Below are 13873 nucleotides of genomic sequence, written 5' to 3' on the forward strand. Positions count from 1 at the left end.
CTTGTCAGGTGATTTGATGAAGTCACAGACTTATGTGAAAAATCAAAATTTTGAACAAAAAGTATTTTAATACATTTAGATATAAGCATCCTGATCATGTAGGGGTCAATTGTATTTTATAACTGTTTCACAGTATCTGCGAAACTGAATGATAAAAATGTGAGCATTACCACTTTTCAGTTTCACCCATTCATGCTGATATCACTGAGTCAAGTTCATGAAATGGCTAAGACAACACAAAAAAGGATATCCATTTTATCAAGAAACATATAGATGTGACCTCTGAAGATTTATATTAATTACTTGCATATATCGATAATATATTCCTAGAAAGCACATCTAATAAATCTGTTCTTCGTCCTCCCCTTTTTATTCTATGTCTTGACCCTGTCACCTTTTTAAAAAGAAGTTTGAGCTTCATACACTTCTCTCTCTTTCAGTTCTTCTCTGCTCTGTATGCTGCCTAGGTTAGCAGACATACTTTCCTTAAGACTTTCTTGATGAAGAAAGCAGTGTGTTGGTTTATATAATGGTGTAAAATTATCTCGCTGAATCCCTGTAATTGGCACTGACCTGTAGACCGCATTTTGAGTACCACTTAATAAATGGTTAAAGATTGCTGGTTTTGTTGATACTTGTAGCTGACCCATTTGATTAGATCTGTGAAATGCAAATGGCATTTTTTTATTCTAAATCCTGAAGGTAAGGGATATCTAATATTAACTATTTTCTCTTTTGATTTCACTGTTACATAAACTGTTTATCATTTAAGTGATCATGAGCATTACTTGTGAGTTTCTTGAATTTAAGAAATGTTGTTGTAAGTATTAGCACAGGGGACATGTTTTCAAACTACAGTTTATATACACCTGTAGTTCTTAGGCTACTCATGAGTCTCTACTAAGCATTTGAAAAATGGACTGCATATACTATTGATTTAGTGACAACTCATTCTGTTCAACCTGGAAATTGATTACATGCTTTCATTAAGTTAAACATTTTTAACAGGTTAATTTAGGATCTGTTCTCTCTAAAGCCAGTGATTGTATCTCTACAGAAGTATGTTTATTTAAGACCCTTACAAAATGGCTAGATCTAGTGATCTGTTTCTCATGTGACTGACAGAAACCCTGCCTGAGCTCATTGCCTCCACCTGACACAGTATGGTATTCAGCCACACGAGGTTCTTCATTAAAGAAAAGCTACATGACTAAAATGAGTGAAATGTTGAATTGTTCTTTTTTTTTTTTTTTTTTTTTTTGGTAGAAAGAGAAAGCGTGCATGTGTGTGCACACAAGCGAGTGGGGGAAGGGCAGAGGGACAGGCTCCATGCTGGGCATGATCTCCTTCTCGAAGGGCTCTACTCTGGGCTCGATCTCATGACCGTAAGATCATGACCTGAGATGAAATCAAGAGTCAAAGGCTTAACCTACTGAGCCACCCACATGCCTGACTTCTTCATTTTTAAAGGAAAGTTGGCTTCAGGGAAACACTATCTTTTGAATGTGAATGGTGTCTTACAATTAACATGAATTCCGCCCCCCCCCACCCCAGATTATTTCAATTTAGTATCAGGAAAAATGTTAGCAAGAATTATAATTTTTTTGAAAATTATAGCACCCTATCATCTGAAGAGAATACTCAATAATATAAAATGAGACAAAGGTGTCTTGGTTGTGTTATTTTTATAATAAATGGCCACAATATAGAGGTATCTTTTTCTCCTGTCTATACGAATTAACAGAAACTAATTGAGCCATAAAAATCGGTATGGTCTTATATCCCTAAATGCACTTTAGGAAGTACAAAGGACTACATTTCTTTTTAAGACTTGAAATGATCCTGGAAAGACAGATGGAACCTCTTCCAGGAAATTTTTCTTTCTGCTAACACATGCCCCTCCTCCTCTGTACTTTGTACCAGCCTGATTAGTGATTGCTCCTATGTGGAATTCTAAGTTTTTTGTGTTAGTCTTCCTCTTCCCTACCCCTTCAAGGGCAAGAGCTTTACCTTCTTTATTTTTGTGCCGCTGAATTTGGTCCAGTGATGAAAAGATGATGTTCCTTTTAGAGATCTCACAGTTTAGGAGGCAGAGAAGTAGAAATGGATACTGTAGTAGTAAAGAAGATGATGAAATAGAACCTGACACTTGAGCCAAATCTTTAAATACACTGGGGAGCTTCTCTGTGGGAATACTGGGGAAGGGCTATTTCAGGTAAAAGAATGGCATCCCCAGGATCTCTGGGAGCACAGTGAGAGTAGAGGTTGGCCAGATAATGAAAGGCCTCATAGACCTGGCTGAAGAATATGCCTTTTGTTTTTTGCTTTTGTTTTCTTTTCCTGAAGAGCTATTTAAAAAGTTTTCAGAAGAGGAATTTGGCATACTCCAATATCTTTTTTAGATGGATTACCAGACATTTTGGAAGATAGATTTAAAAGCAGACCAGGGCACTTGGATGGCTCAGTTGGTTAAGCATCCGACTTTGGCTCAGATCATGAACTCATGGTTTGTGGGTTTGCGCCCCGCATCAGACTCTGCACTGACAACTTAGAGCCTAGAGCCTACTTTGGATTCTCTCTCTCTCTCTCTCTCTCTCTCTCTCTCTCTCTCTCTCTCTCTCTCCCCCTCCCCCACTTGCGCTCTTCTTTCTCAGAAATAAACATTTAAAAAAATAAATAAATAAAAGCAGACCAAATTAGGGGCAGTGAGACCAGTTAGGAGGAAAGAAATGGTGAGGACCCCAAATCAGGTTATAATAGTCAAGCTGTAGGAGAGAAGACATAGTAAAAGTGTCTTAAGTTGTTCCGAGGAGATAAAATTGGCAAAGCAGGTGTTCTTATTGGAGGATGGTTTGAGGTGGGTACGGCAAAAGGATGAACATATTTTTGAGCAGAAGATGATAAACTCGGTTGTGGGCCTCCTGAATTAGAGACCCTCTTGCAACCTAAGATTCCTTGCCAACATGCGAATGTATGGGAGAGAACCCAAGAGGCTTCTAAGTTACGAATACAGATTTAGAAGTCTTTGGAAAAATGGGTATTGGTTGAAGCACTTTGTATGAGTGAGATCAGTCAAGTAATCACATGCAAGTAGAGAATCAAACTAAGACCAGATCTGTATGAAAAAGCAGAGTTGCAAAGCAGAAACAAAAGTTTGAGCTAGAGAAATAGAATGAGGATGAGTGGTAAGCAGGTAGTCACGAGAGAATGATGCTGTAAATCCCAAGATTGGAGAGAGAGAGAAATTGAGGGCTCAGCATAAGAAAGGGTCACACATAATAGAGAAAATCATCAGACTCGGGATAGTTGAAGTTTCCATGAAAGAATTAGAAAGGGTATAGACTTATCTTTCTTAACTTGGGCTTTGGAATGGGAGGAAGGAAAGTTGTAGTCAGCTACGTAGTTGTTGTTTTTTTGTTTTGTTTTGTTTTGTTTTTTTTTGTTTTTAGCTCAGCTACACTCTTGGTCTGGAGAGTTTAAAACTCTTCCTACTCAACTATAATTAATCAAAGGGCGGTTAGAAAATATCTTCTTTTCTAATACTAGTTTCCTTTTTTTCCTGACTTTTTTATAGTTTTGAGAGCTCAAAGTAAAGCAGTTTTCATTTGCTGTTTTTCATGTTTAAATTTTATGCCACAAGAAATACCTTTTCATCAGAGTATTCCACTTATGTACGATGGCTGATTAGACAGATTGGCTGTAGACAAGTAGATTAGCAGCCGCTGTAGCGAAAGTTATCTTGAAAAATATTTAATTTAATAATTTAATATTTAATGTCACCAGAGAAACTGGTCAAGGGAAGACAGGTAGAAAATATTTTAGAAGGCATTTCCTGGCCTTTACATTATGTGCACAATTCATCTGTATGACGATCAGCATATGATTCCACAGTTTAAGCATTTGTCATGAGATGATTGTCATGAGTTTTTGGTTCTTATTTAAGCTTCCATAGGTGAGTACATTCAAGAATGATGTTTATACATTTGCTCATTTCATATTGAAATAACACATGCTCCATTTTTTCTGTTTGTAGGGAAAAGAAACACTGATGACTCCCATCCCCTTTGCTAGACCACAGGATTTAGGGCCAACGATTGCTATTGTTACTAAAGTCAACCAGATCCAGGATCATCTACTGAAGAAGCATGATATTGAGCTTTATATGCACTTGAACAGACTAGAAATTGCACCACAGATATATGGGTTGTAAGTACTAAAGTTTACATTTCAGCTATATCTAACTATGACTTAGGGTGGTTTCTGTATGTCTCAGATTCATAGAGGTAAGAGCTGGAACTATTCCAGCTCCGCTTCATTTCCTATGTCTATTGTGTCCTATGTGCCAGACCCTGTGCTCATTACTTTCACAGATGATATTTCATCAAATATTCCCATTAACCTTGCCAATTTAGTGTCATATGAGGTAAGAAACTTAAGGCTTACACTGTGTTTATGCATATTAAATAGTGAGGTCATAATTCAGATCCAGGAAGGATTGGCTCCATAATCTGCAGAGCCCAGTGTAAAATAAAAATGAATACCCCCCCTTAAAAAAATTAGTAAGAATTTCAGGATGGCAACAACAGATCATTAAACCAAGCATTCTAAGAAGGGCAGAGTCACACAGGTCATACACACATGAAGCCAGCCCCAAACCCAGCCAGTCCTGCAGTCTATCCATGTGTTTTCCATTTTTTTGGGAATTGCATTTGTAGAAGTGAGCTCAATGTTCCTCAGGGTGAACACAATATGGTAATCATTTTCAGCCATGTAACTTTTGTAACATGCTATCGCAGAAGAATAGGGAGCCAAGCGCTCCTCAGAGGCGTGTGTTATGTTTGTATGTGTGTTTATTCAGTGGCTTAATGAGTAGGAAAATTAGAAAGATTGCAGTTCTAATAAATATAAATTTGTGTAGTGCTGCAACATTGAAACAATAAAACATTCATATCTAGTGCTGGACAGTTCCTTGGTAGATATTTTCTGCAATTCCCATCTCTCAATTAGGTAGAACTTGGAAAATAGAGACAATATTATTAAGATGTACATAGTAGATGCTCAGTAAATATGAATTTGTTATTTGAATTACAAAGAATTTCAAAAAATCGAAGGTTTAAGACCAGAGCAGAGTCTGTTTCTTTAGCCCAAAGAAATATCAGTGAATGTTTTCTTTATGTTCTCATGTTACATACAGTCTTTCACTGATAATAACTCTGCTATCTATCATCTCTGGAAACCCTGAACTGTGATTAAAGATGTCTGCTTTTCTGTTTAAATGATGCTTATTTTCATTTCTGTGACTGAAACTTGTGACTCAAGTTTAAGTCTCAGCATTGAGAGCAGCTCCATCATTCCCATGAGAAATGAGAAAGTTGAGGGTAACATGCATATTGGGCAGTACTGTAAGTTATTAGTGAATCATCATTTACACTTAAAAGTCTGGCTAATGTGTTTGTGATTGTAGACATAAAAATGTATTTTAAAATAGCTGGTGGTAAGGTCAGGAGTTAAATTCTATATTCCTTTCCACTGTGCACTCAAGTGGTTTATTCAGATCCCAAAGCCTATTTTACACCCTCAAAAATTGTTTACTAAAGTCTAGATATTGGTCTTAAATATTGGGGAAAGAATTTAATGTTGGACATACTTATCATTTCTTTGAAATGCTTTATTGTTTATTAACTTTTCGAGATGGTGCTTTATATTGCAGTGGTGGGTGGCATGGGCTTGGGTAAGATGATTTATAAACCATTATGTTCCAGTTTCCTTTTCAGACATTAGTTTCCATCAGCTTTCTCGTCATCATAATCATTCCTAGAGCTTCTTTGACATCTGACCAGCACCCTCCCAATAAAATTCCATGATCCATGACATAATCATTCTTAGTCCTTTCAACTTTATTTTTCAGCAGTAACCATAGCTGACTCATTTATCCCATTATTTTAGTCATAGAATCTCATCTGCATTAACTGAAAATGTACATATTTTTTTTAAACTTCAATGAAGTCACTCGTTCTCTTAATTGGTCTCTACTGCATTTTATAGTGCAAGGAGTTTATCTATTCACTTCATTTATTAAATTTGATTGTATTATTTCTATTTGTGGGACACATGTAGTTCAATTTTCCTTTGTCTTTATGCTACTTTCAGTTGTACTACTCATCTGTATATTTCCTGTTGATTACTGTTAGAATCTTTGGGGCCAAGGAAAAATATGAGTATTGTATGCAATAGCATTTAGAAGCACAGACTTTGAAATGAAACAGATCTGTTAACCGTTTTGATCCTTGGTTTCTTCGTTTGTGAAATGGATATTGAAAATAATGGTACTTACTTCATCGGGTGTCTATGAGAATTATAATATACAGAAATCATAGTGCTGAATGTGTAGTAAGCATTCAATATCATTCAATATATGTTGGCAGTCCTTCTATTGCCATTATCTGTCATTACCATTCCCCAGTTAGGATGTCATGGCTCTGTGAGTATGATGTTCTGCGTGTTTCATGAACCTTTCCACCTCTGGCTTTCTATGTTTTCTTCACCAAAGCATATGAATAGCTTCTACTTAGGTGGAAACTTAACAGCTATCCTTCAGACCAGTGCTTCTAAAGATCCAGTATAGAGCTGAGGAGTAAACTTCTAGAAACAGATTATAGCAATTTAGCAAAATAATTTTGGGTCCCTAAGGCTAAAAGAATATTGTAGGTTTGTACTTCAGGGAAATGAATTGACATAGTTTGTTTTGTTTTATGTCATAAAAGTAATATTAATCTAAGTAATTGCTGATGCTACTGTCCATTCCTGTTGAAATCAAGCTGGTAACTTAGGCTGACGTTCAGTATTCATGCTTAAAAACAATTAATTGACACTTTGAGTACATTATCCTCAAGTTACAAACACAAAATAATCAATTTTCAGTTAATAAAAACTGTTCTTCTTTAAGATATCAGAATTCATAATAGGCATCATCTAAAATGTGCTTTTGCTTGCCATTTTTTTTACAAAATTTTTATTTTTATTTTTTAATGTTTATTTATTTATTGAGAGAAAGAGAGAAAGAGAGTGTGTACGCATGCATGCATGAGGGAGGGTCAGAGAGAGAGAATTTGAAGCTCAATCCGAATCTGCCAGCACAGAGCAGGATGCAGGGCTCAGTCCCAGGAAACATGAGATCATGACCTGATCCAAAATCAAGAGTCTGATGTTCAACCGACTGAGCCACCCAGGTGCCCCAGAATTTTGATTTTCAAACAAGTATTTTCTTGTATACCGAAATGTTTTAACAAAATTAGAAAATGATATGATAAAAATGCCAATAATGAATGTATCAATGGGAAATGTTATCAGTAGTAACAATTTGCATAGAATGGGGAATAAATCATATATATGTGAGAATTTAAGTCTGCTTTATAATATGGTTATAATTATCATTAAGAGATGTTGCAGTTACTCCATTTTTAGAAATAGTTTCGTTCTGTTTTTTGTAAGCGAATATATGTGGAAGTCTCCTGATGTAGCAGATGAGCCATATACAAACATACTTATTGTATTTTGCTAATAAATTTATTTAACAAAATTAGAATTAATAATTAGTATAAAAATATTAATTGTACTAACATTGGCTAAAGTCATTCCAAATTAGCTTATCTAAATTTTAAGTAAATTGATGATACTTATCTTGAAATGTGGGAATTAAATACCCATGAGATCTTGAATATTATATAATAATTTGCTTACTAGTGCTATTATTTTATGTACTTAAGTACATTATCCCCTGGATAATTGTAGCTGGTTTTTGTGTTACAAAATGTTAAATCAATCAACTTACTGTTTAGTTAAACAAAGCTAATTTTAAGTTAAATGTGATATTCTAAAATGATATTTCCTAGAAGTAATTTACACTGTTTTTCATTAACTTTATGAATTATTACTCCTGTTGCACTTTGATCAAAGTTTCTCTTGCTTTAATACAAATCATTAACATTTTGAATTGTCTTTTGTTTGCCAGTTATTGATGGGTATTAGACTTTTAAAATTTTAGTTCTGTAGGGGCCTGTCAGTGCATGCTGATTAACATCCAAAGCAAATATTGACTACATTATTTCCAGCTTTCCAAGGTAGTTTCTAAGGGTTGCTTTTTTTGGCATCTTCATTTTCAGTATGACAATAGGAATGTGCTGTGATTTCATCACATAGGGGTTATTTTTGTGCAAAAGCCTCTAAAGTACCAGTGTTAAGGTTCCATTCCCAAGTATGTGCTTGTTTGAGTCCAAAAGACTCTTAATCACAGATTCAAGTATAAAGACTGAATACCATTTTCACTTAATACCCTAATACTATTTTATAGAGAGACCAAAAATTGAAGCTTAAAAATAACAATTTTTGCTAGGCCAGAGTAACTGTGTTTTATTATCACCCTTTAATATATTGAATCTGTATATTTTCAACTACATTTTATACTCTGATATAAATAGAATACATAATAAGCATCTGTGGGATATGCAATTAATGTCACTTTTGAGGAAAGACCCTCATAACACACTTGGGCTTTGGCATTCTTAAATTATGAGCTCTTTACAACACTCATGGGATAAATTTCATATGTCCCAAATGTTTAGTATACATCTTCCATTTCCCTTACTTCCTGTTTTCTGGATTAGCAGTTGTTTTGCTATGGTGGTTTATAGTGATTTAATTGGGGAGGTTCTTGGTTACTGATTAATAATCTGCTAAATTTTGTGATATAATTTTTAAATATTTATATCAGTATATTCTAACACATATCACAGTGTAATTATGTATGACTACTAAGTTTTTTAAATCTATATTTGAAGTGTAAACATATAGTAAAAAATACAATTCTTAGTCATCAAAGTCAGTATAATTACCTTAAAAATTCTGTCTCTCAACAATTTAAACAAATAGCTTTCTATTCTAAACACAGCTAATGACTGAAATATTCTTTCTTTTCAGTGAGTGTTGTGTTATGTTATACATTAAATATAAAAAACATAATGACGGACTAAAAGGTGAAGATCCAGTGATACCTTATCTCATACCACTGAATATTCCCCCAGAATTACCTCTTTGGGAAAAAAAAAATGGTTTTTTCTTCTTCTATATGAAGAATTATCATGCTTAAAAATTGTAGAGGAGAATAATACATTATTTGAAATAATGATTAATAATTGTTAACATTTATTGTTTTCTGTGGGCTAGGCATTGTACTAGAGACTTTACATAATTATTTTACTTATTTTCACAACACCTTGGAATGGGTACTATTATCCCCATTTTGTAGATGAGGAGATCACAGCTTATAAAGGCTTATTTAGATCAGATGGCTACCAAGAATCTTTGAAGTCTTTGAGGCTTTGAACTCTTGAGCCTACATTCACACTCTAATTTGAGTAGGACTAGCAGTGTGGTAGAAAATCAAGGCACTCAACAGTCCTTTGTGTGAGCTTGGACCATGAGCCAAACTCAGGGTGATCAGATAACAACAAAGACCAGGCAGATGGTACAAGGCCTGGAATCAGAGGAGTTTTATTGGTAGTGATCAGAAACAAGCCTGCTACAGAGGAAATGGAAAAATCAAGGGCACTGGAGAGTCTGAGGCCCACAATAGTGTAGCTAATTGATGACGTAGAAGAAATAGAATCTGCACTGCCAAAGTAATCATGCCTTTTAAGTAGACAGAGGCCAAAAGGGAAAGGATGTGCCCAGTCATACATGCACAGATTTAGGAAAGGTACCATCCACATGCCTTTTTAAGTAAATGTATGTTCCTCACACTGAAAAGTAAGTAAACATTAATAATTCAAGTAAGAGGAAAGCAGATCTTCAAGGACTTCTAGAAAGCAATGTAACCAGTAAGATAAGTTTAGGCGTATACAGCTGAATGCCTCTCCTCTGTCTCTTTTTTTCCCCTTCCTATACATTCCACCCCTAAATTCCACATATGAGGGAAATCATATGATATTTGTCTTTCTCTGACTGACTTATTTTGTTTAGCATTATACTCTAGCTCCATCCGTGTTCTGCAAATGGTAAAATTTCATTCTTTTTGATGACTAATATTACACATACATACAGTGGACACTTGGGCTCTTTCCTTCAAATCTGTATTTTTCTATGCTTTGGGTAAATACCTAGTAGTGTAATTGCTGGATCGTAGGGTAGTTCTATTTTTAACTTTTTGAGGAACCTCCATACTGTTCTTCAAAGTGACTACACAGTTTGCATTCCCGCCAACAGTGTAAGAGGGTTCCCCTTTCTCTGCATCCTTGCCAAGACTTGTTGTTTCCTGTGCTGTTAATTTTACCCATTCTGACAGATGTGAGGTAATATCTTATCATGGTTTTGATTTGTATTTCCCTAATGATGAGTGATGTTGAGCATGTTTTCATACGTCTGTTGACCATCTGGATGTCTTCTTTGGAAAAATGTCTATTCATGTCTTTTGCCCATTTCTTAACTGGATTGTTTGTTTTTTCGGTATTGAGTTTGATAAATTCTTTATAGATTTTGGATACTAATCTTTTATCAAATATGTTATTTGCAAATAAATAAATGTGTGTATGTGTGTGTGTGTGTGTGTGTGTGTGTTTGTGTATTTCCCATTCCGTAGGCTGCCTTTTAGTTTTGTTGAACTAAGAACAATTGTAAGAACAATTCAATCAAAACAGTTGTAAGGACCTCATGCAGGGAAAATAGTATGAGCAAAGGTGTCTGTGTTTGAATACCATCATAGATACAAGATGAACTAACCAGTTTACTAAAACTACAGTAAATTTTGTGTGAGAGGAAAATGCAGTGCCAGGACATGGGAACTCTTATATGCCATGATAAGAACAATCTAGACCTGTACTGACCAAAAGGTAACTAACCACACACATGTAGCTATAACATTTAAATTAATTAAGGTGGCTCAGTTGGTTGAGTGTCTGACTTTGGCTCAGGTCATGATCTCATGGCTTGTGAATTCGAGCCTTGCATTGGGCTCTGTGCTGATAGCTCAGAGCCCAGAGCCTGCTTCAAATTCTGTGTCTCCCTCTCTCTGTGCCTCTCCTCTGCTCAGGCTCTATCTCTTTCTCTCTGTAAAAAATAAATAAACATTAAAAATTTTAATTTAAATTATAAATTTACTTCTTTAGTCACACTATACTTATTTCACGGGCTCAGTAGCCAGTCATATATGACTAGCAATTATTCTGTTGGACAACACAGGTATACAACAATCCAGTCATTATAGTAAGTTCTGTTGGACAGCATTGGTCTGTATCTTTACTCTAAAGTAGGGGAGGTGGCATTGAAACATTATGGTTTCTGATCATATTTGTGATTTAGAAGGATTACTCTGGTTGCACAGTAGTAAGAGATTGGACAAGTAAGAATCGGGTAGCAGTGATTAGCTACAAAAGTAGTAACTTGTGTTTTCTCAAAGAGATGATATGATGGCAGCCTGAAACAAGATAAATGCAGTAAGAATAGAGGTAAGTGGAAAAATTTGGGAAATACCAAGTTGCTAGAATTGGCAGGACTTGTAACTAATTGAATGTGGGAGTGAGGGAGAAGGAAAAATCAAAGATAATTTGGACAGCAAGGTCAATGATGGTAAAAATCACAGAAATAGTGAATAGTAGAGAAAGAAATTTCAGAGAAAGGAAGAATTGTATTGAGTTTGGAGTTTCTGTGGAACCATGGATACTTAGTAGAAAATTGAACGATATGGTTCTGGTGTTTGGGTGAGAGATTGGAAAGTACCTGTTAGATAGCCTACATGCTATATGTCGTTGCTAATTGAAGTTGCTAGTAAAGTGAGACAAGAAGGACAGAGATAATTTTCTAAAGAATATCCACTGTGTGTAACAAACTTTTGAGAATATAAAGCAGGAAGTGATTTGGTATAACTGGCATTTAAAATAAATTATCACAGTTTGTGTGTTTAAGAGAGAGAGGTAATAAGACTGGGAACAAGGATACCATTTAGGAGGGCTTTGCACATGTCTGAGTAGATAATAGCAGTGGGGAAGAGTCAGTTTAAAGAAATCTTACAGATAGAATCTATGATTTGGTAATAACTCAAAATGTTGCATAGTACTTGGGAGAGTGGAAACGTTGTGGATTAGAGCCACTACAATTTTAAAGCATCCAACTGCCCTGTTGGGCCATCCTTTTATTCATGTGCTCAAGTGACTATTTCAACTTCGTTTTCCCTTTCCGCTAGCCTGAATCTCCCCTTGTTTTCTGTTCTCTGGTTGATACTTCTGTTCAGTCTTTCTTTGTATACTTTGGAATTGACTGTTTACCTCTCCTGCATGACCATGAGTCAGGTATTGTATCTACAACATTTTTATTCTTTTCCTTTTTGCTGGTTTCTTTTTTAAGAAAAAAAGTAGCCAACAAAAATGCTGCTTTGACCTTTCTCCTCTAGCAGCCCTACTCATCTCCTCTTTCCTTCTAAACTTCCACAAACTTCTTCTCCAGTTTCCATTTTCTGTTGATTCACTGTCACTGTGGAGATACTGTAAGTGGTCTAAATACACCAATTGAAAGGTTGAGAGTGGCAGATTTTAAAAACACAACCCAGCTATATAATGTCTTCAAGAAATACACTTTAAATATAATGATATGGGCAGATTAAAAGGTTGGGAGAAGACATATCCTGAAAACATTAATGAAAAGAAAGCAGAGTGGCTATGTTAATATCAAATAAAGTAGACTTCAGAGTACAGAGAATTATCAGATACAAAAATGGACAGTGTTTACATAATGATAAAATGGCCAGTCCCCCAAAAGGACTTAGCAGTCCTAACTGTGCACGCACTAAACAACAGAGCTGCAAAATATATAAACCCAAAACTCATAGAACTGAAAGGAGACATAGACAAATCCACATTTACAATTACAGACTGTCAATAATTGATAGAAAATAGCCAAGTATATAGAAGAACTCAATAATAGTATCATCCAACAAAATCTAAGTGACAGTTATAAAACACTTCATCTATCAATAGTATAAACATTCTTTTCAAGTGTTCACAGAGCATGTACCAAGAAAGATGATATCCTAGGTCATGAAATAAACCTCAACAAATTTGAAAGAATTGAAATCATACAGGGTGCGTTCTTTGATCACAATCAAATCAAATTAGAAATAACAGAAAGGTAACAGGAATTTTGCAAATGCTTGGAAACTAAATAACACCCTTCTAATAATCCCTCGATCAAAAAGGGAGTCTCAAGATAAATAAAAATTACATTGATGTGAATGAAATGAAAAAACATTATGTCAGAATTTGTGGAACACAGCTAAAGCAGAGCTAAGTGGGAAATTTACTTCACTATATGGTTACATTAGAAAAGAAGAAAAGTCAGGGGTGTCTGGGTGGCTCAGTCAATTAAGTGCCCAACTTCGGCTCAGGGCATGATCTTGTGGTTCATGAGTTCCAGCCCCGCATTGGGCTCTGTGCTGAAAGCTCAGAGCCTGGAACCTGCTTCAGATTCTGTCTCCCTCTCTCTCTGCCCCTACCCCGCTTATACTCTGTCTCTATCTCTCTCTCAAATTGAATAAACATTAAAAAAAATTTTAAAAAGGAAAAGGAAAAGTCAAATTGTAATCTAAGCTTCTACCCCATGAACCTAGAAAAAGAAGAACAAAATAAAGCAAGCAGAAGGAAATAATAAAGGTAAAAATTAAAACCAACATAATTAAAAGCAGAACAACAATAAAAAAAAAGAAAAATCTATTTCTTTGAAAAGATCAGTAAAATTAACAGCTTATCAAGAAAAAAAGACCAGAAGAGAGTGGGTGTGGCTATAAAAGAACATAGGTAGGATCCATATGTTAATAGAACTTTTTTTTTTT

The 13873-nt window shown here is 35.2% G+C and overlaps 1 protein-coding gene across 7 annotated transcripts in view; it reads left to right on the forward strand.

Annotated features, from left to right (window-relative positions):
* The window catches only part of TBC1D5 (TBC1 domain family member 5), a 550248-nt gene that overhangs the window by 339294 nt on the left and 197081 nt on the right, over positions 1-13873 (forward strand). For all 7 annotated transcript variants that reach the window (XM_032594665.1, XM_030328643.1, XM_030328649.1 and 4 more), the window contains one exon: positions 4034-4206. In XM_032594665.1, coding sequence (XP_032450556.1) covers positions 4034-4206 — 173 coding nt within the window. The remainder of the gene's footprint in view (positions 1-4033; positions 4207-13873) is intronic.

The sequence above is a fragment of the Lynx canadensis genome, chromosome C2 (assembly GCF_007474595.2).
Source record: "Lynx canadensis isolate LIC74 chromosome C2, mLynCan4.pri.v2, whole genome shotgun sequence".
Classification (NCBI taxonomy): domain Eukaryota; kingdom Metazoa; phylum Chordata; class Mammalia; order Carnivora; family Felidae; genus Lynx; species Lynx canadensis.